This window comes from Rhinopithecus bieti, unplaced genomic scaffold (assembly GCF_001698545.2).
Source record: "Rhinopithecus bieti isolate Rb0 unplaced genomic scaffold, ASM169854v2 scaffold_12070, whole genome shotgun sequence".
Taxonomy (NCBI): domain Eukaryota; kingdom Metazoa; phylum Chordata; class Mammalia; order Primates; family Cercopithecidae; genus Rhinopithecus; species Rhinopithecus bieti.
The window spans coordinates 2,071,727-2,096,869 of record NW_016807449.1 but is presented as its reverse complement, the minus strand read 5'-3'; the positions used below and the strand labels follow the sequence as shown (position 1 = coordinate 2,096,869).

At 56.4% G+C, this 25,143-nt stretch overlaps 3 protein-coding genes across 6 annotated transcripts in view; 2 read left to right on the top strand and 1 right to left on the bottom strand.

The window, feature by feature from the left end:
- Window positions 1-6,367, top strand: part of SCAF1 (SR-related CTD associated factor 1) — a 17,023-nt gene extending 10,656 nt beyond the window's left edge. Inside the window, exons 8-12 of the mRNA XM_017882032.1 lie at window positions 3-1,477; window positions 2,131-2,213; window positions 2,434-2,652; window positions 5,501-5,629; window positions 5,936-6,367. Coding sequence (XP_017737521.1) covers window positions 3-1,477; window positions 2,131-2,213; window positions 2,434-2,652; window positions 5,501-5,629; window positions 5,936-6,127 — 2,098 coding nt within the window. The 3' untranslated portion in view covers window positions 6,128-6,367. The remainder of the gene's footprint in view (window positions 1-2; window positions 1,478-2,130; window positions 2,214-2,433; window positions 2,653-5,500; window positions 5,630-5,935) is intronic.
- A 1,241-nt stretch (window positions 6,368-7,608) lies between these two features.
- On the bottom strand, window positions 7,609-15,880 carry IRF3 (interferon regulatory factor 3). Its single transcript, XM_017882166.1, has 8 exons — window positions 15,764-15,880; window positions 14,807-14,979; window positions 13,480-13,651; window positions 13,326-13,396; window positions 10,465-10,657; window positions 9,993-10,370; window positions 8,750-8,865; window positions 7,609-7,874 (listed from the first exon to the last, which is right to left on the bottom strand). Exons 2-8 carry the CDS (start codon window positions 14,969-14,971, stop codon window positions 7,689-7,691), a joined length of 1,281 nt encoding a protein of 426 aa, XP_017737655.1. The 5' UTR covers window positions 14,972-14,979; window positions 15,764-15,880; the 3' UTR covers window positions 7,609-7,688.
- A 120-nt stretch (window positions 15,881-16,000) lies between these two features.
- BCL2L12 (BCL2 like 12) lies at window positions 16,001-24,103 on the top strand. Of its 4 annotated transcripts, XM_017882163.1 has the most exons (8): window positions 16,091-16,205; window positions 16,303-16,422; window positions 16,814-16,928; window positions 17,139-17,281; window positions 18,405-18,491; window positions 18,574-18,665; window positions 20,505-20,777; window positions 23,889-24,103. In XM_017882163.1, the coding sequence occupies exons 3-8, from the start codon at window positions 16,822-16,824 to the stop codon at window positions 23,937-23,939; spliced, it is 753 nt and encodes a 250-aa protein (XP_017737652.1). In that variant the 5' UTR covers window positions 16,091-16,205; window positions 16,303-16,422; window positions 16,814-16,821; the 3' UTR covers window positions 23,940-24,103. The 4 variants fall into 4 exon arrangements, with proteins under 4 accessions (XP_017737654.1, XP_017737651.1, XP_017737652.1 ...); XM_017882165.1 differs by lacking the exon at window positions 16,303-16,422 and having other exon boundaries at window positions 16,001-16,205; window positions 17,142-17,281; XM_017882162.1 differs by lacking the exon at window positions 16,303-16,422 and having other exon boundaries at window positions 16,001-16,205.
- Window positions 24,104-25,143: the final 1,040 nt, after the last annotated feature.

Genomic DNA, 25,143 nt, shown 5'->3' with positions numbered 1-25,143 from the left:
CTCCCCGCCCCGGCCACCTCCTCATCGTCGTCCTCGAGGCGCGAGCGGCACCGCGGGAAACACCGGGACGGTGGCGGCAGCAAGAAGAAGAAGAAGCGGTCACGGTCCCGGGGTGAGAAGCGGTCTGGGGATGGCAGCGAGAAGGCCCCGGCGCCCGCCCCGCCACCCTCCGGCTCCACCTCTGGTGGTGACCGCGACAGCCGCCGCCGGGGGGCCGTGCCACCCTCCATCCAGGACCTTACGGACCACGACCTCTTCGCCATCAAGCGGACCATCACGGTGGGCCGGCTTGACAAGTCCGACCCCCGAGGACCTTCTCCTGCCCCGGCCTCGTCACCTAAGCGGGAGGTCCTGTACGACTCCGAGGGACTGAGCGGCGAGGAGCGGGGCGGCAAGAGCAGCCAGAAGGATCGGCGCCGCTCGGGGGCTGCCTCCTCCTCCTCCTCCTCCCGGGAGAAGGGGTCTCGTCGGAAGGCGCTGGATGGGGGTGACCGGGATCGGGACAGGGACAGAGATAGGGACAGGGACAGGTCATCCAAGAAGGCCCGGCCCCCCAAGGAGTCGGCACCTTCCTCAGGGCCCCCGCCAAAGCCACCGGTCAGCAGCGGCTCAGGCTCTTCATCCTCGTCGTCATCCTGTTCTTCCCGGAAGGTGAAGCTGCAGTCCAAGGTGGCGGTGCTCATCCGCGAAGGTGTCAGCAGCACCACCCCCGCCAAGGATGCTGCGTCGGCCGGCCTGGGCTCCATCGGCGTCAAATTCAGCCGCGACCGCGAGAGTCGCTCCCCCTTCCTCAAACCCGAGGAGCGGGCCCCCACTGAGATGGCCAAAGCAGCTCCGGGCAGCACCAAGCCCAAAAAGACCAAGGTCAAGGCCAAGGCAGGGGCCAAGAAAGCCAAGGGGACCAAGGGAAAGACCAAGCCATCCAAAACCAGGAAAAAGGTCCGCAGCGGAGGTGGCAGCGGGGGCAGTGGCGGCCCGGTGTCGCTGAAGAAGTCCAAAGCGGATAGCTGCAGCCAGGCAGCAGGCACCAAGGGGGCGGAGGAGACTTCGTGGTCTGGTGAGGAGCGGGCAGCCAAGGTTCCTAGCACCCCGCCCCCCAAGGTAGCCCCACCACCCCCTGCCCTCACTCCAGACTCGCAGACCGTGGACAGCAGCTGCAAGACACCCGAGGTCTCCTTCCTGCCTGAAGAGGCCACTGAGGAGGCTGGGGTCCGAGGTGGGGCAGAGGAGGAGGAGGAGGAGGAAGAAGAGGAGGAGGAAGAGGAAGAGGAGGAGGAGCAGCAGCCTGCCACCACTACGGCCACTAGCACCGCTGCAGCCGCCCCTAGCACTGCCCCCAGTGCGGGGTCCACAGCTGGTGACTCGGGGGCGGAGGACGGGCCAGCTTCCCGTGTCTCCCAATTGCCCACGCTGCCCCCGCCCATGCCCTGGAATCTGCCGGCTGGTGTGGACTGCACCACCAGCGGCGTCCTGGCCTGTGAGTGTCCCCTGGGGGAGGGGGGTGCTGGGGCAGGTGAGACAGTATGGAGACTGGAGGGTACAGACTTAGAGGCAGTGGGGTGCCCTGGAAGGGAGAGGTTTATAAGGACATGGACTAGGAGGGTGGGGGTGGGTGAAGGCTAGTTAGGGTCTGTCCGGAGGCTCTAGGTGCCTGGGTGTACTGGGAGAGAAGGGCTGGCAGGAGCAGGTGGTGGCCAGCGCAGACTGGAATGGTGGGCTGGGTTCTGGGATTCCCCTAGAGGGGGACCAGGAGAGAGAGACCAGAAAGAATGGCTTGAGCAGGACACCATGTTCCTTACGCATCGTGGTTGCCTCTACCAGACTGCAGAGGTGGGGAGAGAGGCTGGAACTGGCCACGGGGGGTCAGGAGGCAGAATCTCACTCCTGCCGTCTCATCACTGCATGACCGTGGCCAGCCCTATAGCCACACACCTGGAGTCCCAAGAACATTCGGGGTATGGGCCGTTCTGTCGTTGGCCAAGGCCCCCTTTTCCCAGTTCTGAGTGTGAGGCCTTGTGGCTGTTCTGGGACCCAGGGCAGGAGATGGTAGCAAGTGTCCAGGTGAGGTTCACCAGCTCCTGTCCTGTCACCTCCCCCGTCTTCATGTTGTCACCTCTCCACATCCTGCAGTGACTGCACTTCTCTTCAAGATGGAAGAAGCCAACCTGGCAAGCCGAGCGAAGGCCCAGGAGCTGATCCAGGCCACCAACCAGGTGGGCTCCCCTGGGGGAGAGTCCCTGCCGCCCCTTCTTTTGTCCATTGCCTCGGGTTAGGAGAGGAACCGCAGGCCCGGCAGCTCTGGGGCAAGGTATCGGCCTGAAGAGGAGCCTGTTGCCTCAGCTGTGGGGAAGTCAGCGTGGGAACAGTGGGGTGCACGTCCCCTCTTCTCCTCCACTTCCCTTTACTCATCATCCCTCCGTCCTCTTCCCACAGATCCTCAGCCACAGAAAGCCACCCTCAAGTCTGGGGGTGACCCCAGCTCCTGTGCCCACCTCTTTGGGTCTGCCCCCTGGCCCCTCCAGCTACCTGCTTCCTGGCAGCCTCCCTCTGGGGGGCTGCGGTTCAACTCCCCCCACCCCCACCGGGCTGGCTGCCACGTCTGACAAGAGAGAGGGCAGCAGCAGCTCTGAGGGCCGTGGGGACACAGATAAGGTGAGCTGACCTGGGGAGAGGTGGGGCAGTGGTGACAGTTCTGTAGAGAATATGGACTGGAACTGAGACGCAGGGGCCCAAGGAGAAAGGGAGACTGAGGCCATAGAAACTAAAGTCATGGAACTGTAAGGAACTCCACTTCGCTGGAATGGATGAGCGGGAAATTCGTTAGGCATGTCCAAGAGAAAATCACGTCTGTGCGTGTGTGGGGGTGTGTGCATCTACCCCACATCTACACACCCTGTAACAGACGCCCCACACTGCAGCCCACCCCTTGATGATCTGTTTCTCACACTGTCTCCCTCTCAGTGTGAGTGGGGGAGGCTGGTTTCTGAATAAAAACTCAAGAACCTGTTTCTAGATGAAGGGAGGGAGAATGGGTGCCAGGCAGATAGTCATGTAGGTTCTTACTCAGCTGCTCTGGCCGGTTCTTTCTCCTGGGCTCTGGGGCTGTTTCTGTCTTGGTCAGGTCTAGATGTGGGTTTTTTGTTTTTGTTTTTTCTTTGAGATGGGGTCTCGCTCTGTCACCCGGTCTGGAGTGCAGTGGTGCCATCTCAGCTCACTGCAGCCTCCGCCTCCCAGGTTTGAGTGATTCTCCTGCCTCAGCCTCCCAAGTAGCTGGGATGACAGGCACACACCACCACACCCGGCTAATATTTGTATTTTTAGTAGAGATGGGGTTTCACCACGTTGGCCAGGCTGGTCTTGACTCCTGACCTCAGGTGATCTGCCCACCTTGGCCTCCCAAAGTGCTGGGATTACAGGCGTGAGCCACTGCTCCCGGCCTTAGTTGGTTTGTTTTCAGACAGGGTCTCGTTCTGTCACCCAGGCTGGCATGCCGTGGCACAGTCACAGCCTCAGCCTTGATCTCTCAGGCTCAAGGGATCCTCCTACTTCAGCATCCTGTGTAGCTAGGACTACAGGTGCACGCCACCATGCCCAGCTAATTTCTTAATTTTTTTGTAGAGTTGGGGGTCTCGCTGTGTTGCCCAGGCTGGTCTCGAACTCCTGAGCTCAAGTGATTCTCCCACCTCAGCCTCCTAAAGTGCTGGAATTATAGGTGTGAGCCGTTGAGCCCAGCCTACATGTGTTTTTTTACAGTCCAGCAGCCCATAGCCAGATGATGGTGTTGGCCACCTTACACAGCTGTGTTTGGTGCCAGATAAAGCTGTATAAACCCCATTAAATATCCTGTGTGAGTCGCGGAGGCGGGGCTGCAGCTTAGCCCGTCACTTGTCTGTAGCTTGTGCCTTGTGCTGCAGGTCGTGAACGGTGAGGACCCCCTGGTCTATGGCGGCCCTTGCTCTGCCCTTTTCTGTGCTCTGCCCTTTGCTCCACTTTGCCACATCCAAGATGGGTGTTTGGGAGCAGCCTCTCTCTAGAGACCCACATCCTGTGGGGCCAGGCAAGCCTGAGAAGTCCCTCCAGGGCGGCCTGTGTCTCTCCTGGCCATAGAGTTGCCCTAACAGCTCAGTAGCTCGTCAGACAGTGTCACTGATATTGCTTCTGGAGTCTGCTAGCCATTGTGCCCTGCCCTTTCCAGGACTCAAGTTTACCTGCCCCTACTTTGATAGTCACCTGACTTGGGAGGGCAGTTTCCCCAAGGGCGGTGGCAAGGGACTATCCCTTGTGCCTGCAGAAGGCCGGTTCTTCTCTGGTCCCACATGGCTCTCTGGCTAGAGGTTTCCTGTCTGCTTTTGCAAAGATTCTGCCTGAGGCCAGGGATGCAGCTGCTGCCCCGATCCTGTGGTTGCGGGATCTCCTAGCTTGTTGGCCACAGGCGGGAAGAGCCTTGTCTCGGAGGCTCTCTGCCCTGCCCCCTATTCCGTCCTTCCCTTTTCATCCCACGGCCATCCCCCTTGGAACAGGCACAGCTCCCCTGGGTTGAGTCTTTGTACCTGGCCTGTGCCATATCCTCCATGTGTGTCGCTGTAGTCCTCCCCATAGGTGTTGTCCCCATTTTATAAATAAGCCACAAAGGTGGCCAGGCGCAGTGCCTCATGCCTATAATTCCAACACTTTGCAAGGCCGAGGCGGGTGGATCGCTTTAGCCCAGGAGTTCAAGATCAGCTTAGGCAACATAGTAAGACCCAGTCGCCAGAAAAAGTACAAGAATTAGTTGGGCGTGGTGGTGGCACCTCTAGTCCCAGCTACTCAGGAGGCTGAGGTGGGAAGATTGCTTTAGCCCAGGAGTCCAGGGGTACAGTGAGCAGTGATTGTGCCACTGCACTCCAGCCTGTGTGACAGGGAGAGGCCCTGTCTCAAAAACAAAGAAAAGCCACAAAAGGAGGTTTGGCTGAGCATCCCAGGGGTCAGAGACAGGGAGTGGCAGACCAGGCTTCCGATACAAATGGGCTTGAGGTCAGTCCCCACCCCCACTCCTCAGTGCGCCTCCATCCCCTTGGTGACCAGAGCAGTATTGTAAAAACCTTTTAAACTGAGTCCTCCCCCTTCCCATGGTGAAAAGCCCTGTGCAGTTTTCTACAGCCCTGTCTGTAGAGTCTGATTCAAAACCAGCTGCAATTGCTTGGCCAATGCCTGTCTTCTCATCACACTGAACTTTGTGAGGGCAGGCAACGCATGTGTCCTGGTCCTGGCCAGGCCTGGAGCAGCCCAGGGTTCAGCCTAGAGGAGATGTTCAGTGATATGCAGAGGCACAGGCTTGGCCTTTGGTCCCAGCCACCTGCAGCAGAGGGTGCATGGGACAGACCCTCAGCAGGACTTCCAGCCCGAGAGCAGCCGGACTGCCAGAGAGGCTAGGCTGGCAGCAGAGGCGAGTAGAGGTGGAGGTTCTGCAGGTACTCACTGGCCCTTGCTGTTTCTTCCCCCGCTGTCGCCACCCCACCAGTATCTGAAGAAGCTGCACACACAGGAGCGGGCGGTGGAGGAGGTGAAGCTGGCCATCAAGCCGTACTATCAGAAGAAGGACATCACCAAGGAGGAGTACAAGGACATCCTGAGGAAGGCCGTCCACAAGGTGGGCACCCAGAGAGAGGGGCAGACACAGGCCGGGGAGAGGACGAACTGGAGGGCCAGATGTGTGCAGACAGATGGACGCGGATGGGAGACGGGGAGGTCAGTCTGGGAGGGTGATGGGATTTTCTCAAGGCCACCTGGGCCTGTTCCGCTGGCCCTGGGGCACCCATCATCTAGGGGACAGAGGGACTTTGGCCTGGTTACTGGGGAAGCTGCTCCTACCCCAGTCCCAAGCTGTACCCAGCAGTCCCGGGTGGATGGGACCCCGGGAGCCTGGTGGTGACTCTGGCTGTCCCCGGCCCCCCAGATCTGCCACAGCAAAAGTGGGGAGATCAACCCGGTGAAGGTGAGCAACCTGGTGCGGGCCTACGTCCAGCGCTACCGCTACTTCCGCAAGCACGGTCGCAAGCCAGGGGACCCCCCAGGGCCCCCACGGCCGCCCAAGGAGCCAGGGCCCCCGGACAAGGGTGGCCCGGGCCTGCCCCTGCCCCCTCTCTGAGAGCCCTGGCCAGCTCTTCGCCCCTCGCCTCTTTGAAATTCTGGACATATTTATGGCTCCACCTCCCCACCTCCCTCCCCCATCAGTGGGATGATTGGGGAGGGTTGCTGCAGGGAAGAGGAGAGCCCCTGCCCTTCCCTGCCCCGTGCCCACCCCTTTGCCCCCAAGCCTGTCCCCAGTGCCCCTCCCTTCTGTTCGTGCCCCTCTCCCCAATTTCATTAAAGATTTCATGAAACATTACCCCTGAGCCCCATGGTTCTTTTTTTTTTTTTTTGAGACGGAGTCTTGCCCTGTCGCCCAGGCTGGAGTGCAGTGGCCGGATCTCAGCTCACTGCAAACTCCGCCTCCCGGGTTCACGCCATTCTCCTGCTTCAGCCTCCCGAGTAGCTGGGACTACAGGCGCCCGCCACCTCACCTGGCTAGATTTTGTATTTTAGTAGAGACGGGGTTTCACCGTGTTAGCCAGGATGGTCTCGATCTCCTGACCTCGTGATCCGCCCGTCTCGGCCTCCCAAAGTGCTGGGATTATAGGCTTGAGCCACCGCACCCGGCCGAGCCCCATGGTTCTAACCCTTTGTTTTCAGAGACAAATTTGCCAGAGGGTTGGGGAGGGACCCCTAGGAGGCTGAGGGTGGGAGACAAGGGAGACCAGGCTGTGACTTGGGGCAGCTGCCTCCCCTGAGCCTCAGTTTTCTCATCTGTATAGTGGTGTTGTGAGGACTGAACAAGACACAGGTGGAGCGCTTAGCACAGTCTCTGGCAGGCAGCGAGCTGCTCACAGGGAGGCGGGGCCGGCCCCACCTGATCAGCATCCTCCCAGCTCAGGGCACCTGCGTGCCATGTGCCTGCCTTGGAATTGCTCCCAGAGCAGGATCTGCGTTCCCCATTGAGTTGGCTTCTCTTTTCAGCAGCCCCGTGAAGCTGGGGTGATCTCATCCACTCTCCCGAGAGGGAAACTGAGGCACAGAGCAGCAAGGGCCGAAGGGTGAGTCAGGGCTGCGCTGGCTTCTGCCAGTTTCATCCCCCAGAACTGAGGCCTAGCCAGGAGAGGTGACAGTGCCCAGGGTCACCAGGCAGGCAGGCTTTGTAGGCTCTAGGGTGGCCGCAGAGCCTCTTTACCAAGGCCCCCTCCAGCCCCATGTAGAGGGGAGCCTGAGGCCTGGAAGGAGAAGGGCCATTTGCCCAAACTGTTCATAGGCAAGGCAGGGACCTGGGTTCTGGCCAGTCTTTGTGTGTTTCCTACTCTGTGACCTTTGTGCCTCTCCCAGCCTGTGTCTTGGTCTACAAAATGGGGGCAGCCATCAGCCACCAGGTCCCTGGGCAGAGGTGAGGAGGTGTCAGCTGCCCCCTGCAGTGCTTGGTTCTCATGCACTGAGCACCTGAGTTGTGCACAGCTACATACATGGGTAAACTGAGACCCTGAGCAGGAATAACAACCACCTTGGGTCAGAGGGCACCCAACACCAGACGCACACAAGAGGTGATCATAGCAGAAACCAGTTTATTGGTTGAGGTGGTGGGGGGTGGGGAGGTTAGAGGCCACACCATGAGGAGTGAGGGCTCAGGTCTCCCCAGGGCCCTGGAAATCCATATCCTCCACCAGGTCCTGCAGGTAGGCCTTGTACTGGTCAGAGGTGAGGGAGAGTGGGTGGCTGTTGGAAATGTGCAGGTCCACAGTGTTCTCCAGGGAGGAGGCACCCCCTACCCGGGCGATTTCTACCAAGGCCCTGAGGCACGTGGGCACAACCTGGCGGGGAAGTAGGGACAGGAGTCAGGGAAAACACCCGGCCAGTGTCCACCAAGGTAGGAGTCAGGGCTGGGAGAACTACAGCTCCCTGCAGCCCCCGCTGTAACCCAGGATGAAACACACACACACACACACACACACACACTACAACCTCCTGCAGCCTCTGCTGTAACCCAGGATGAACCATAGGCCCAGGGCTGCTGGAAGTTGTAGATTTCCCTCTACGCACACACACATACACACACACACTCATATGAGGCTAGAGTATTCCCAGATGTCAGGGCTGAGCAGTCTGTGATCTCAACTCGTGGGAGCCACAGTCATGGCCTCACAGTGGCAGCTAAAACTTGAAGTCCACCAGCTTCTACATGGTTTAGAGCAGGGGTCCCCAACCCCCCCACGGCCTGTTAGGAATCAGGTTGTCCAGCAGGATGTGAGCAGAGGGAATATTACTGCCTGAGCTCTGCCTTCTGTCAGATCAGCGGCAGCATTAGATTCTCAGAGGACACGAACTCATTGTGAACTGCACACGCAAGGGATCTAGGCTGCTCCTGAGGAGAATCTAATGCTTGATGATCTGCAGTGGAGCAGTTTCATCCCGAAACCACCCCCTCCCTGTCCGTGGAAAAATTATCTTTCGTGAGACTGGTCCCTGGTGCTGAACAGCTAGGGGACCACTGGTTTAGAGAATTCAAAACAGGTTCTGCAGGTGAGGCCATGGGAAGGAGCTCCCGGGGATGAAAAACTGGTTATTGCAGAGATCTTGGAAGTTGCAGTTTTTTAGAGGGCCCTCTGGGAGTTGGAGTTCCTGGGAGCAACCTCTTCCCTCTGTAAGGCCACCCCTCTCAACCCCAGGGACTCAGGTCTGCAGGCACCTTGACCATCACGAGCCTCTTGGTCCACGGCTGGTCCTGGGGCCATGACTCCCCCACACAGAACCAGAGGGCATAGCGTGGTGAGCGTCCGCTTCCTTCCGTGAAGGTGATCAGATCTGGGGGCCCAGGAGTCTAGTCAGGGATGAGAAGAGGACCCTCTACCTGCCCTTCCCCGTAAACTTGAATGATAACCCCCACCATCTCCCCTGACCTAAGGCCCTCTGCTGCCTTGCCCAGAGGACTGCTTGTTTGGGGAAAGTCCCCATCATTCTGTTTGTGTACTTCCTCCTCCTTCCCTCCCTCCCTCCCTCCCATCATGGTGGGGTTGTTGGAAGGCCCCCCCCGCAAGCCCCAAGTCTCAGCATTCACAACAGGCCCAGAGTAGGGGCCCATGCTTCCAAGGATGCCAGTGAATCTGGAGAAGCTGGTTGGCATTCAGTCCCCTCTGAGGCTGCACTGTCCAATTGCAGCCATTAGTCATGTGAGGTCATTTCAGTTTAAATTGTAATCAATTAAAACTAATCATGTCCTGGTTGCACTCGCCTCACCTGAGTGCTCGGCCCCTGTGGCTAGTGGCTGCTGCACTGGACTGTCATTTCCATCATGGCAGAAAGTGCCACCGCACAGCGAAACCCTAAGGGACGTAGCTTTCCTGCTGTTGGTCTGTCCACCATCATTAGTTACGATAATGATGACAGCGGCAGCTAATTCCCTGAGCACGCTGTGTACTGGGACTGTGTCTCACCCCAGTGCTGGCAGGCAGGTAGAGAGAGGAGACCGTCCTCGGATTCCACGGGCTCAGGGCAAAGTCCTTTGCCTCGGGTTATACAGTGGGCCAAGGGCAGCCAGGGTCTGAATTCAGTCCTAATCCTGAGTTTTTTTTGTTGTTGTTGTTTGAGACAGAGTCTGGCTCTGTCGTCAGGCTAGAGTGTAGTAACGCGATCTCGGCTCACTCTAACCTCTGCCTCCCGGGTTCAAGTGATTCTCCTGCCTCAGCCTCCCGAGTAGCTGGGATTACAGGCGTGTGCCACCATGCCCGACTATTTGTTTGTATCTTTAGTACAGATGGGGTTTCACTATGTTGGCCAGGCTGGTCTCAAACTCCTGACCTCGTCATCTGCCCGCCTCGGCTCCCAAAGTGCTGGGACTATAGGCGTGAGCCACCGTGCCCGGCCAATTCTGAGTTCTTAACTACTGCGCAGTCTGCTTTCTACTGGGCAGGGCGAAGCCCCATCTCACTCACCTACAATGAAGGGCCGCAGGTGGAACACGCCTCCTTCCTTGTCCTTGGGGACCTCGCCGTCAGGCCCATGCCTGCTGTTGAGCAGCTCCTCACTCACTGCCCAGTATGTGTGGCAGTGCCCCAGCCGCTGGGCCCAGAGCCACTGCCCGGCCCGCCGCAGAGCCAGTCCCCCACCCAGGGAGCTCAGCACGTGCCTCACGTAGCTCATCACTCCCCTGTCTGTCAGGGATATGCCAGGGTCTGGCAGTGTGATTGGCCATCCAGGCAGCGTCCTGTCTCGCACTTCGGACCCCACCAGCCGCAGGCCCTCTGGGCAGGAGATGGTCTGCTGGAAGACTTGGCGGCCCCGGTAGAAGGCTGTCACCTCGAACTCCCACTCTGAGCAGCGGCATCAGCAGTGTGAAGGAGAGAGAGATTGAGTCAGGGGCTGCCGCCCAGACCTCAGCCCTCCCAGCCTGCAGCTGACACTCACCTTCCCCCAGCACCAATAGCCGCTTCAGTGGGTTCTCAGAGGGCTCCAGGTTTGGGAAGGGAGTGGGATTGTCCAAGCTGGGGCTCCGCAGGGGCTGAGGGCAGGGCTCAGGGGCTACAGCCAGGCTTGGGGGTCCTGGATCTGGCAGTGGGGCCAACACCATGTTACCCAGTAACTCATCTAGAATGTTTTCCTAGAGGGAAACAAAGAAAGAGAATCAGGCATTTCCATAGTCTTTTCGGGAGACTTCATATGGACCAGGTCTGTTCTCAGCAATGCAGGGAGGTCAGGCTTGAGCTCTGCCTTCAAGGGGCTTCCAGCCTGGGGACAGAGCCAGCCATGGCACCAACAGCCAAACAAACACTCTAATGAACGCCAGGTGCTACCATTCCAACCCAAGGATCTGGCTCTATGCAGGTTAAGACCTGGGCGGGGCAGGCTGGGTAGAATTTCAGAGGGATGCTCCCCTAGCTCAGGCCTCAGCAGGATCACGGTGAGGGAGTTTTCAGTTCCCAAGAGGCTGACAGCCCCCTGCCGAAGTCCATGAAATCCTGGGAAGGTGTGCTAGGCCCTGAATGCNCCACCATCTCCCCTGACCTAAGGCCCTCTGCTGCCTTGCCCAGAGGACTGCTTGTTTGGGGAAAGTCCCCATCATTCTGTTTGTGTACTTCCTCCTCCTTCCCTCCCTCCCTCCCTCCCATCATGGTGGGGTTGTTGGAAGGCCCCCCCCGCAAGCCCCCAAGTCTCAGCATTCACAACAGGCCCAGAGTAGGGGGCCCATGCTTCCAAGGATGCCAGTGAATCTGGAGAAGCTGGTTGGCATTCAGTCCCCTCTGAGGCTGCACTGTCCAATTGCAGCCATTAGTCATGTGAGGTCATTTCAGTTTAAATTGTAATCAATTAAAACTAATCATGTCCTGGTTGCACTCGCCTCACCTGAGTGCTCGGCCCCTGTGGCTAGTGGCTGCTGCACTGGACTGTCATTTCCATCATGGCAGAAAGTGCCACCGCACAGCGAAACCCTAAGGGACGTAGCTTTCCTGCTGTTGGTCTGTCCACCATCATTAGTTACGATAATGATGACAGCGGCAGCTAATTCCCTGAGCACGCTGTGTACTGGGACTGTGTCTCACCCCAGTGCTGGCAGGCAGGTAGAGAGAGGAGACCGTCCTCGGATTCCACGGGCTCAGGGCAAAGTCCTTTGCCTCGGGTTATACAGTGGGCCAAGGGCAGCCAGGGTCTGAATTCAGTCCTAATCCTGAGTTTTTTTTGTTGTTGTTGTTTGAGACAGAGTCTGGCTCTGTCGTCAGGCTAGAGTGTAGTAACGCGATCTCGGCTCACTCTAACCTCTGCCTCCCGGGTTCAAGTGATTCTCCTGCCTCAGCCTCCCGAGTAGCTGGGATTACAGGCGTGTGCCACCATGCCCGACTATTTGTTTGTATCTTTAGTACAGATGGGGTTTCACTATGTTGGCCAGGCTGGTCTCAAACTCCTGACCTCGTCATCTGCCCGCCTCGGCTCCCAAAGTGCTGGGACTATAGGCGTGAGCCACCGTGCCCGGCCAATTCTGAGTTCTTAACTACTGCGCAGTCTGCTTTCTACTGGGCAGGGCGAAGCCCCCATCTCACTCACCTACAATGAAGGGCCGCAGGTGGAACACGCCTCCTTCCTTGTCCTTGGGGACCTCGCCGTCAGGCCCATGCCTGCTGTTGAGCAGCTCCTCACTCACTGCCCAGTATGTGTGGCAGTGCCCCAGCCGCTGGGCCCAGAGCCACTGCCCGGCCCGCCGCAGAGCCAGTCCCCCACCCAGGGAGCTCAGCACGTGCCTCACGTAGCTCATCACTCCCCTGTCTGTCAGGGATATGCCAGGGTCTGGCAGTGTGATTGGCCATCCAGGCAGCGTCCTGTCTCGCACTTCGGACCCCACCAGCCGCAGGCCCTCTGGGCAGGAGATGGTCTGCTGGAAGACTTGGCGGCCCCGGTAGAAGGCTGTCACCTCGAACTCCCACTCTGAGCAGCGGCATCAGCAGTGTGAAGGAGAGAGAGATTGAGTCAGGGGCTGCCGCCCAGACCTCAGCCCTCCCAGCCTGCAGCTGACACTCACCTTCCCCAGCACCAATAGCCGCTTCAGTGGGTTCTCAGAGGGCTCCAGGTTTGGGAAGGGAGTGGGATTGTCCAAGCTGGGGCTCCGCAGGGGCTGAGGGCAGGGCTCAGGGGCTACAGCCAGGCTTGGGGTCCTGGATCTGGCAGTGGGGCCAACACCATGTTACCCAGTAACTCATCTAGAATGTTTTCCTAGAGGGAAACAAAGAAAGAGAATCAGGCATTTCCATAGTCTTTTCGGGAGACTTCATATGGACCAGGTCTGTTCTCAGCAATGCAGGGAGGTCAGGCTTGAGCTCTGCCTTCAAGGGGCTTCCAGCCTGGGGACAGAGCCAGCCATGGCACCAACAGCCAAACAAACACTCTAATGAACGCCAGGTGCTACCATTCCAACCCAAGGATCTGGCTCTATGCAGGTTAAGACCTGGGCGGGGCAGGCTGGGTAGAATTTCAGAGGGATGCTCCCCTAGCTCAGGCCTCAGCAGGATCACGGTGAGGGAGTTTTCAGTTCCCAAGAGGCTGACAGCCCCCTGCCGAAGTCCATGAAATCCTGGGAAGGTGTGCTAGGCCCTGAATGCAGGGTGAAAACTCGGAATTTTCTCCTGAGGAGACTGGAGCAGGAACAGACAGGGCCAGCACTGGCTCAGGTGAGGGACAGGCTGGAGGCAGGGAAGCGGGGGGATGGTCCAGAGGGAGAGGACGAGGCCCATGGGGACACAACAGAGACTGAGGGGCATGAAGGTTGGGCACATTCTCACCTGGGTATCAGAAGTACTGCCTCCGCCATTGGTGTCCAGAGAGGTGTCTGGCTGGGAAAAGTCCCCAACTCCTGTTGAGAAAGGTGGTGAGGGAGTAGGGGTGCCAGGAAACCTTGGGACCCCAGCCTCCCACATGAACCCCGATCTGGCAGACCTGAGTTCACAAACTCGTAGATCTTATGTGGGTCGTGAGGGTCCTTGCTCCGGTCCTCTGCTAAACACAACCCATCTTTGCGGTTGAGGGCAGAACGGAAATTCCTCTTCCAGGTTGGCAGGTCTGGCTTATCCCTCCCGGGAACGTACGCACCAGTGGCCTCGGCCCAGGCCTGGGGCAACAGTGGTGTCAGGATAGTGGGGGAGGACGACTTAGATCCTGCTCCTGGGGCCCTAACCCTGTCTCCTGAATCCTAACACCACCCTCTTTCCGTAGCAAGTTCTAAGTCTGCAAGGTCCATCCCCAAATCCCACCCCCCCCGCCCCGTCCTACCTACCTCCATCCCCACCTCTAGTTTTAAAAGCCTTTTTTTCTTTTTGAGACGGAGTTTCACTCTTGTCACCCAGTCTGGAATGCAATGGCGCAATCTCAGCTCACTGCAACTTCCGCCTCCCTGGTTCAAGCAATTCTCCTGTCTCAGCCTCCTGAGTAGCTGGCATTACAGGCGGGCACCACCGCACCTGGCTAAGTTTTGTATTTTTAGTAGAGACGGGGTTTCACCATGTTGGCCAGGCTGGTCTCAAACTCCTGACCTCAGGTGATCCGCCCGCCTTGGCCTCCCAAAGTGCTGGGATTACAGGCATTGAGCCACTGTGCTAGGCCTCTTCAAAAGCCTTTGAAACCTCTTTGATTTTTGTTTTTAAAGAGATGGAGCCTATGTTGCCCAGGCTGGTCTCAAACTCCTGGGCTCATGCGATCCTCCCGTCTCGGCCTTGCAAAGTGCTGGGATTACAGGTGTGAATCACGGCGCCCGGCCCAAAAACCTCTTCTTTCTAAGCCAGGCTTCCAAGTCCAACTTGGTGTCTAACCCCATGCACCACCTGCCCCGCGACACCCTCTGTGATAACCCCGCCTCTCACACTGTTTACCACTTCTGGCATGTACTAGTATGCGGTGGTTAGGAACCCCAGATTTGGGGCTCCAGGTCTCACCTCTGATGTTTCAAAAACCATCCCCCAGTATCTATCCTACAACCAAGAGCCCCGGCCCCTAGAGAGCCCCAAACCCCCAGGATTCATTTCCTTTGCGTACTAACCGGCTTTCCCGGTTTTATTGCCGTAACCGGGCAGCTCCAACCCTGCTTGCGCCCCACTATCAGTCAGCTGATCCGGCTAGCCCCGCCCCTCCCGTTCTAGCCCCACCCACCACCGTTGGCACGAGCCCGCCCCTCGCGCGCTACCTCCGCCGTCTCAGCCCGGCCCGCTAGGAGTCCTTTCCGCCCCGCGCGCAGCTCAGGGTTTCCAGCGTCCCCGGTCGTCGCACGCACCTGGAAGATTCTGAAATCCTCCTCCTGTGCATCCTGCCGTAGGCCGTGCTTCCAAGGGATGCGGAAGCGCGTGCGGCTCTCGTTCACCCAGGCCACGCCCTCCAGTTGCCCCAGGTCCAGCTGCGACACCAGCCAGGGCAGGATCCGTGGCTTTGGGGTTCCCATGGTCCGGCCTGCGCGTATAGGGCATTTCCTGGGCGCGACCGGCCTCCCCCGGACCCACCTGGCCTGGAGTTTCCGCACCCAGACCTCCCTCTCACGGGCCACGGCACAGGTCCTTCACCCATATTTTCGGGGGTACAAACAGGAAACCTCCTCTTCCCATCCTCCCATCTTCCCGAGAGGCTCCTTAATCCGCTAGGGTTCCTTCCCATATCCATGGCATACCCTTCCCCCGTGTCTTCAGTGCAGACCCTCCACTCTCTCAACTCCGCCAGTATAGACCTCCTCTCTCCCCGACATCATCGAAAGCAAGTGTCCCCACTTTCAGGGTAGCATCCTCTTTCCCTAGTTATTTCAGTGCAGAATCGATTCACGCGTAAGCCTCTATCTCCTGCACTTACCCCAGTGTAGATCCGCTTCCACAGTCCCCCTACAGAAGATCCCCCGAAACATTTTCCAACACAAAACTTCCTTCCAATTCCCCCTCGACTGCCCGCCCCCCTCCTCCGGGACAGAGCACGCCTCAGGTTTCGAGAATGAACTACACCCATGTACGGAGTCCCTCCTTCCCTCTCTAGAACCCCCTCAGTGTAGACGCCTCCTGTTTTCCTCTTTCCTCCCTACTTTTTCTAGTTTTCTGCAGCCGACCTCCAGCGTCGGCCACTGTAGCTCCTTCCTTGCTCCACTTTCCCCAGAGTACACAGCCTGCCTTTCCACTCTCCATGCACACCCATCCTGTTTCCCGCTCCACGCTCTCGGACGCCGCTAACGCTCTCCCAGGCTCTTCCGCGTTACCTACGATGGAAGGTCGGGGCGTGCGGGGAGCTGGAGCCCACCCCTGTTTTGGGGCTCCGGATAACTCTCAAAGTCGAGGCTGCGCACCCCCTTTCCCGTCAGCTGAACTCTAGAGCGCTGAGCTTTCTTTTCGATCGACTTCTTGAAATAAAACCAACTTTATCATTCTTTGGGTAACACACTCGCGAGCCGAACGGACGGCCCGCTGGGCCCGGGGGTGTCCCCGCCCCATGCCCTTTTTTGGGTTTCCGGCCAGAGGCATGCTGGGAGCGTCACATGCAAATTGAGCGTGCACCCAGCGTTCCGCCCTTTCTTCGTTGGGCCAGTTACCGACCCGGCCCAGTGCGCAGGCGCGGGAAAGTTGAACTAATAAAGTTTGTACAAGTTGAGTGGAGGCGGCGGCAGGTTGAGTGGAGGAGGCGGCGGTGAGGCCCCGGGCCAGGTCAGCGGGGTGTTGACGAGGGGTGGGGTGAGGAGGGAAGAGGAGCGGGCCGGTATCCAGTAGTGGGCACCCCAGTCCCGCTTCTCCGACATCCAAGGGTCCAGGGTCCTCTAGATTCCAGCAGGAGTCGGAGATTTGGAACTACACCTCTCAGCAGGCTGCGCGGCGAAGAAGCGCGGACCGAGGGGAAGATTTGCCCTGAAGCCTCCTGGGATTGGTAGTTCCTGATGCTTTAAGGGTTTCAGTAGTTTGGCATATGCCTCTTATAGAATCCAGCAGTTGGGGCGCTAAGCCCCTTTTTCCTGGGAAACCTAAGGGTCTGGGGCTCCAGTTCCTTTCTAAGACTCAGGAGTCTAGGACCCCAGCTCCCTCCTCCTTTAGACCCACGAATCTGGACACCCAGGACCCCCACCTTTCCTTGGATCAAAGAGTCTTTTTCCTGACCCCTCTTTCGTCTGAGGACTCAAGAGTCTAGGCCCCTAGACCGACACTTTCCAAAGGACCCGGGAGTCCAGGCCTTCCTTGGGACTCACAAGTCCTGGTCCCCAGCCAAGCCTCCACTTCTTGCTAAACCCTTGGAGTCCAGTCCCTAGCCCCCTCTCTCACAGGTGCCTCCATGGCAGGCTCTGAAGAGCTGGGGCTCCGGGAAGACACGCTGAGGGTCCTAGCTGCCTTCCTTAGGCGTGGTGAGGCTGCCGGGTCTCCTGTTCCAACTCCACTCAGGTAAGAGGAGTTGCCCTTCTCCTCCAGGGGCCAGCATTTGAGGCTCTCTCCTAACTCTTGCTCCTGATCTCAGTCTGTCTCCTCTCTTTATATCTGGCTCTATTCTCTGTTTTGGAGAGAGGTCCTCAGCAGGGGAGGGAGGGAGTTGGGGAAAGAGACTGCTTGCAGGGGATCTTTGGTGGGGTCACTCTCTGAAGTCCTCTTCCCCAGAAGCCCTGCCCAAGAAGAGCCAACAGACTTCCTGAGCCGCCTTCGAAGATGTCTTCCCTGCTCCCTGGGGCGAGAAGCAGCACCCCCTGAGTCCCCTCGGCCTTGCTCTCTGCCCATCCGCCCCTGCTATGGTTCAGAGCCTGGTAAGAGATTTCCATGATCATCTATGAAACTGGCAGAACACAGGATAAGGTCCTAGTTTAAGATCACTCAGCTAGGGGGTGGCTGTGTGGAGTCTCTAGCACCAGCCTTCAGGATGGAACTGTCCTGTCATCTCCTCTCCCCAATTAGATTTCTATCTGTCAATGCTGTGGGTTGGCTTTCAGAGAGCATGTGGTCAATCTGGTTGTTGTCTCTTTCCTTCCATAACTACTTCCCTGCCCCTAGGACTTTTGTAGCCAGGAATACCCCTGATAGAGGGGTAGGAGGGCTGGTTTTCAATCACATCTCCCTGGCTGTTTTAGTTGCGTGACTCTGGGGAAAATGCTTTCTCTTCCTTGCTCCCGTTTTTCCAATAGCAGAGTAGGAATTGGGGAGGAGGTCATTGGACTTGATCAAGGTGACCCACGAGTTTCCCTGTAGGTGTGAACCTGGACAGACTAGTAATGGCTGCTGCGAGTGCTAGCTTGAAAAGGGGTTCACAGCTGGGGAGAGGAAGTGCTTTGATCAATTGGTGATGTCTGAAGTGGGTGAGGGAAAGGGGATACTAACAGTAGTGTCTTGTGTTTGCCTTCCTTGAATGAGATCATCTTCGAGGTCTAGTTCAGCTCTGACAGTCTTTTGGAGACAGAGCTCTGTCACCCAGGCTGGAGTGCAAGGTTGTAATCTCGACTCACTGCAATCCCCACCTCCTGGGTTCAAGCGATTCTCGTGCCTCAGCCTTCTGAGTGGCTGGGCTTACAGATGCACTCCAGCATACCAGCTAATTTTTGTACTTTTAGTAGACACGTGGTTTCGCCATGTTGGCCAGGCTGGCCTCAAACTCCTGGCCTCGAGTGACCCTCCCGTGTCGGCCTCCAAAGTGTTGGGATTACAGACGTGAGCCACCACACCCAGCCAGCTCTGACATTCTAAGTGCAGTTTGAGGATCTGATAAAATGAAAAGTACAAGGGTTTTGGCATTTTTTACTAAGTTTTCTCACTGGGACTCAGCTTACCCCATTATAAAATGGGAATCATTGCCACCTGCCAAGGTAGTTGGGGGAAGGAGAGAATCCGTAAGTTTCCAATGTCCTGGAAACCTGTCATTAACTCTTTTCACCCCAGGCCCAGCTACTCCAGACTTCTATGCCTTGGTGGCTCAGCGGCTGGAACAGCTGGTCCAAGAGCAACTGAAATCTCCACCTAGCCCAGGTGAGGCACGGAGGAGCCCCAGGAAAGGATGGGAGTAGGAGGATAGGGTTCTGCCCCCAGCCAAATTCTCTTCTGCCTCCAGAATTACAGGGTCCCCCACCCACAGAGAAGGAAGCCATACTGCGGAGGCTGGTGGCCCTACTGGAGGAGGAGGCAGAAGTCATTAACCAGAAGGTGATGGGCGTCTGTCCCACCCCATTGGCAAGGACAAGAGTTGTGGAATGGTGGGGCACTGGGATCAGAAGCTGGATCTATATTTTCTTTGGATGGTCAGGTGGAAAGAGGCTGGGACAAGGTTTCAATGAAGGGTTGAGGCCGGGCGTGGTGGCTCATGCCTGTAATCCCACCACTTTGGGAGGCCTAGGTGGGCAGATAACTTGAGGTCCAGAGTTCGAGACCAGCCTGGCCAACACGGTGAAACCCCATCTCTACTAAAAATACAAAAATTAGCCAGGTGCGGTGGCGCGCTTCTGTAATCCCAGCTACTTGGAAGGCTGAGGCGAGAGAATCACTTGAGCCCAGGAGGCGGAGGTTGCAGTGAGCCAAGATTGCGCCACTGCACCCCAGCATGGGTGACGGAGAGAGACTTTTTTTTTTTTTTTTTTTTTTTTTAAAAAGTTTTTTTTTTTTTTCATACAGAGTTTTGTTCTTGTTGCCCAGGCTGGAGTGCAATGACACAATCTCAGCTCACCGCAGCCTGCGCCTCCTGGGTTCAAGTGATTCTCCTGCCTCAGCCTCCCAAGTAGCTCCCAATAGCTGGGATTACAGTCATATGCCACCATGCCTGGCTAGTTTTGTATTTTTAGTAGAGACGGAGTTTCTTCATGTNCATTGAGTGCTTATTGTGTTCCTCAGGGCTAGGAGAGATGCCATGGGCAACATTTGGTGTTCCTGAGTGCCAGGGTGGCTCCTGGAGTGTGAATTTTGTGTGTGTGTAAAATATACATAGCATAAAATGTACCATTTAATTCATTTTAAATGTACAGTTCAGTGGCTTTAAGATTTATTATTATTATAATTTTTTTTGATACAGAGTTTTGTTCTTGTTGCCCAGGCTGGAGTGCAATGACACAATCTCAGCTCACCGCAGCCTGCGCCTCCTGGGTTCAAGTGATTCTCCTGCCTCAGCCTCCCAAGTAGCTCCCAATAGCTGGGATTACAGTCATATGCCACCATGCCTGGCTAGTTTTGTATTTTTAGTAGAGACGGAGTTTCTTCATGTTGGCCAGGCTGGTCTGGAACTCCTGACCTCGGGTGATCCACCTACCTCTGCCTCTGCCTCTCAAAGTGCTGGGATTACAGGCGTGAGCCACTGCGCCCGGCCGACTCTGTCTTAAAAAAAAAAAAAAAAAATGAATGGTTGAACGACAGGAGTATGGTTAGGGTAGTACTGTACTATAAATTAGTGGTTTTAGTTGATTGTTAGAGGGGTGTGGCCTAAATTCAGAGGATGTGGCCATCAAAAACATCTAGAAGAGATTGACCAGGTTGGGGAAGTAAGGGAATGAATGTGGGGATGGGGGGAGTGTCTAAAATCTTACTGAGCATAGAAGGGGCCTGGCTTACAATGTACGGGAAAATATGCTAACAGAAGAGGCCTGGCTTGTGGCTGTGTCCTGGAATCTGATTGGCTCAGGAGCTTGGGCAAGGTACATGGTCCTCTAATACTAATTGAATGGTAGAGGGCAAGATTGTTGTAGCACTAGGCCCCTGGGAAAGGCTACCGGGGGCGTGGCTAGATTAACTCCGTTACAATAGAGATTGGGCCTGATTGGCTGTTGAGGCAAGGGCAGGGGCGTGGCTTAGCGACCCGCGATCTAGGCCTGTATCCCGGGGGTGGGGGTAGTTTGGCAGAGACCCTAGAGTCTGGCTTGATTGCCTAATATGGATGAGGGGTGGCCTAGAACTTTAGCATCTAGAAAGATCCTGAACCGGGAAGCCACGCCTCCCAGCCCCCGGTTGGTTGGCCCCGGGGGCGCTGCTGACGCAGACCCTGCCTCTTCCACCCTACAGCTGGCCTCGGACCCTGTCCTGCGCAGCAAGCTGGTGCGCCTGTCCTCTGGCTCTTTCGCCCGCCTGGTGGAGCTGTTCTGTAGCCGGGAAGACAACTCCCGCCCAAGCCGAGCATGCCCCGGGCCCCCGCCTCCTTCCCCGGAGCCCCTGGCCCGCCTGGCCCTGGCCATGGAGCTGAGCCGGCGCGTGGCCGGGCTGGGGGGCACCCTGGCCGGACTCAGCGTGGAGCACGTGCACAGCTTCACGCCCTGGATCCAGGCCCACGGGGGCTGGGTGAGCCGTTGAAGCCTGTCTCTGCGGGCCTCACTTTACCCAACTGTCTTGTGATAGAAGTTCTTAGGTTTTCCTCAGACCTCAGGTATTCTCCCAGCTCCACTGCGTTCGTTCTGTGTTGAGCCCTTGCTGTATGCCAGGACTGCAGTGATGAGTGCGGATGCTATGCCTGGCGTCAGCGACTGGGTACACTAATACTGTAAGCGTGAAACCAGTGACTGAGATTACTCAGGGAGAGGCCGGGCAAAGTGGCTCATGCCTGTAATCCCAGAACTTTTGGAGGCCGAGGCAGGAGAATCATTTGAGGCCAGGAGTTCAAGACCAGCCTGGACAACATAGTAAGACCCCATCTCTACAAAAATTGAAAGTAATTAGCCAGGGTCAGGTGTGGTGGCTCACGCCTGTAATCGCAGCACTTTGGGAGGCCGAAGCAGGTGGATCACCTGAGGTCAGGAGTTTGAGACCAGCCTGGCCAGCATGGTGAAACCCTGTCTCTACTAAAAAAGTACATAAATTATCCGGGCTTTGTGGCAGTTGCCTGTAATCCCAGCTACTCGGGAGATTGAGGCATGAGAATCGCTTGAACCTGGGAGGCAGAGATTGCAGTGAGCTGAGATCACGCCACTGCACTCCAGCCTGGGTGACAGAGTGAGACTGTCTCAACAAAATAATAATAAAAACGGGGTGTGGTGGCTCACACCTGTAATCCCAGCACTTTGGGAGGCTGAGGTGGGTGGATCACTTGAGGTCAGGAGTTTGAGACCAGCCTGACCATGGTGACACTCAGTCTCTACTACAAATACAAAATTGACCAGGCGTGCTGGTGCACACCTGTAATCCCAGCTACTTGGGAGGCTGAGGCAGGAGAATTGCTTGAACCTGGGAGGCAGAGGTTGTAGTGAGCCGAGATTGCGCCATTGCACTCCAGCCTGGGCAACAAGAGCAGAACTCTGTCTCAAAAAATAAATAAAAATTAAAAAAATTAATAATAATTAGCAAGGTGTGGGAACGCACACATATACTCCCAGCTACTCAGGAGGCAGAGGAGCCAGGAGGATCACTTGAGTCCAGGAGTTCAAGGTTGCGGTGAGCTATGATTGCGCCACTGTACTCCAGTGTGGGTGACAGAGTGAGACCCTGCCTCAAAAAATAAAGTAGGGAGAGTAGTCATGCTACCTCAGTGGGTCGCTCTGAGGGTTAAAATGGGGTCAATCTGGTAAGCTGTGCACGGCCTGGCATGCGGGCATTTGTTGATGTGGTTATATGTGTCTACTTGCTGCCGTTCCAACAACGCCTGCCAGGATGCCCTCCCGGGGAAGCCCCGCCTCCGTCCTCTGCCCCTTCTGGTGGGGTCTGGTTTCACCCCCAACGAGGCCTTCCCAGGTCCCCATTGACAATCACAGCCACCTCCACACCCTCCCACCACCCTCCTTCCCCCTTTCTGCTTTACTTTTCCTTCCATAGCAATTTGCGCCTTCTAACAGCTGGTGGAATTTACTTGTTTTGCTTATCTTCTGGTTTATTTTTCTTTCCTGGCATCTCCCGCCTCTAACACATCAGCTTCAGAAGACCCAAAAGTCTTCCCCACTCTTACTTTATCTCCAGTGCCAGTTTCAGAGTTGGATTGGGCTCCAGCATGCTGGCCCTGTGACTTGGCGACTGTCGCAGTCTCCCTGAGTGACACTTTCCCCCCTGGTCCAGTGAGCACCGTCTCATTTACCTGCCTCGGGGGTCGCTGTGGGTATTCACCGAGAGAAGGACACAAGCCAGGCTCTGGATGGAACCAGTTTCCCTGGCAGGAGCTGGTCAAGTGTGTTTGAGGAGCAGGGAGGAGGAGGCCAGTAGGGCTGGAGCAGGGTGAGTGGGTGAGAGATGAGAGGAGGAGAGGCGCTGGGCCAGCCGGGACCCTGTGGTCACAGTGAGTGACAACTGGGACTTTGACTCTGGGTAAGCCAAGGACTCTGAGCAGCGTAGGGACAGTCGCTGATTTAGGCGTTAACGGGCGCCCTCTGGCGGCTGCCTGGGGACAGACTGCGCCAAGGCAGGGGCAGTGGAGCATGCTGGATTTAACTTAGCGGTGGAGCTGACAGATTTGGCTAATGGGCCAGATGTGGGGACAGGCCAAAGGATGCTGGCCTGAGCAGCTGCAGGGCGACATCTAAGTTCCCTGAGAAGATGGGGGAGGGATGGGGCTATGGGGGTGGGGACAGGGGCGATGGGGGTGAGGAGCAGGACTGGAGATGGTCCAGTCTACAGTAAGATCAGAACTCATAGCACATGTTGAGGGGACTGGATATAAGCATTGGGCTCAGCAAAGAAGCTCATTTATTTTATTTTATTTTTTTGAGATGGAGTCTCACTCTGTTGCCCAGACTGGAGTGCAGTGGCGCAACCTTGGCTCACTGTAACCTCCGCCTCCCGGGTTCAAGTGATTCTCCTGCCTCAGCCTCCTGAGTAGCTGGGGTTACAGGCGCACACCACCATGTCCAGCTAATTTTGTAGTTTTAGCACAGACGGGGTTTTGCCATGTTGGCCAGGCTGGTCTCGAACTCTTGGCCTCAAGTGATCCACCTGCTTCGGCCTCCCAAAGTGCTGGAATTACAGGCATGAGCTACCACGCCTGGACCATTTCTTTAAATAAATTTTTAATAGGATCGATAGCAGGCAAGCTTTCTCGGTGGGCCAGGTCCTCTGCCAGGGATTTCAATGGAGTGATCCCATTTAAACCCACTACAACTTCATGGAGCGCTTATTATCCTCATCTTGTGGGGGCGGAGAGGGAAAGTCCCCAGCGTGCAGCGTGTTGGAATCTGGATTTGTACACGAAACCACGGCTCTGAATTGTTCAAATCCCAAGACTCTTCCCTTTCTCTGACTCTGTCCCTCGACTCTTCTCTCTCTCTGGGTCTCCGTCTAACCCCACTCCAGTGCCTTTCCTCCTCCTGCTAGGACTCTGTCCCCCTCGTCCCTGCGCCCTTCTCTGGGCGTCTGTCGCTCTCTGCTCTCTGGTTCCTCGCCTTCCTGTCTCTGATCTCACAGGGCTGATGTGGACGCTGCTGTAGAGGGGGATACCTGCCCTGCTCACAGGGCTCTGCCACTTTTCCCTTCCAGGAGGGCATCCTGGCCGCTTCACCCGTGGACTTGAACTTGCCATTGGACTGAGCTCTTTCTCAGAAGCTGCTACAAGATGACGCCTCATGTCCCTGCCCGCTTCGTGTGCTTTTCCCAGCCTTCCTTTTCCACTCAGGGCTGTGGGGTGGTGGTCACCCTACCTGTTTTGCCAAAATAAATTGTTTTAAACTTTTGTATTAAAATGTTACAAAGTATTCAATTGTCTGTTCTTACACTCCGGAACTGAAGTTCTAAGTAGAGGAGATTTGGTTCAGAGATTTCTGTGGCTTACACAAATTTAGGAAGGAACCAGTTCATTCTAGAAATATTTATTTGGAGGCCGGGCGCGGTGGCTCAAGCCTGTAATCCCAGCACTTTGGGAGGCCGAGATGGGCGGATCACCAGGTCAGGAGATCGAGACCATCCTGGCTAACACGGTGAAACCCCGTCTCTACTAAAAAATACAAAAGCTAGCCGGGCGAGGTGGCTGGTGCCTGTAGTCCCAGCTACTTGGGAGGCTGAGGCAGGAGAATGGCGTAAACCCAGGAGGCGGAGCTTGCAGTGAGCTGAGATCCGGCCACTGCACTCCAGCCTGGGCGACAGAGCAAGACTCTGTCTCAAAAAAAAAAAAAAAGAAATATTTATTTGGAGCACCTACAAGAACCTGTCTCATGGACATGTAACATATTTGAGAGAATATCTGTAAATAGTCCAGCAACTTGCATTTTTTTTTTTTTTCCTGTTGCACAATCTGGTTATTCTAGCTAATGCTGTATGATGGTCATGGAGTCTTTCCAGCGACTTCCACAGAAAGGTACAGTCTAACTTCACCTGTGTCTAGGACACCACCCTCTTCTTGTTTTTCTCCTCCCATTGCTCCTTTCAAGTCTCTTTTGCTGGTTTCTCATCTACCTAAAGACCAGTGGTTTGTCACACACACACACACACACACACCCCTTTTTTTTTTTTTTGGAGATAGGGTCTTGCTCTGTTGCCTATACTGGAATACAGTGGCACTATCATGACTCACTGCAGCCTCAACCTCCTGGGCCCAAGTGATCCTCCCACTTCAGCCTCTCTAGTAGCTAGAACTAAAGGCATGCAACACCACACCTAGCTAATTTTTTTTTTTTTTTTTTTGAGACGGAGTCTTGCTCTGTTGCCCGGGCTGGAGTGCAGTGGCCAGATCTCAGCTCACTGCAAGCTCCGCCTCCCGGGTTCACGCCATTCTCCTGCCTCAGCCTCCCGAGTAGCT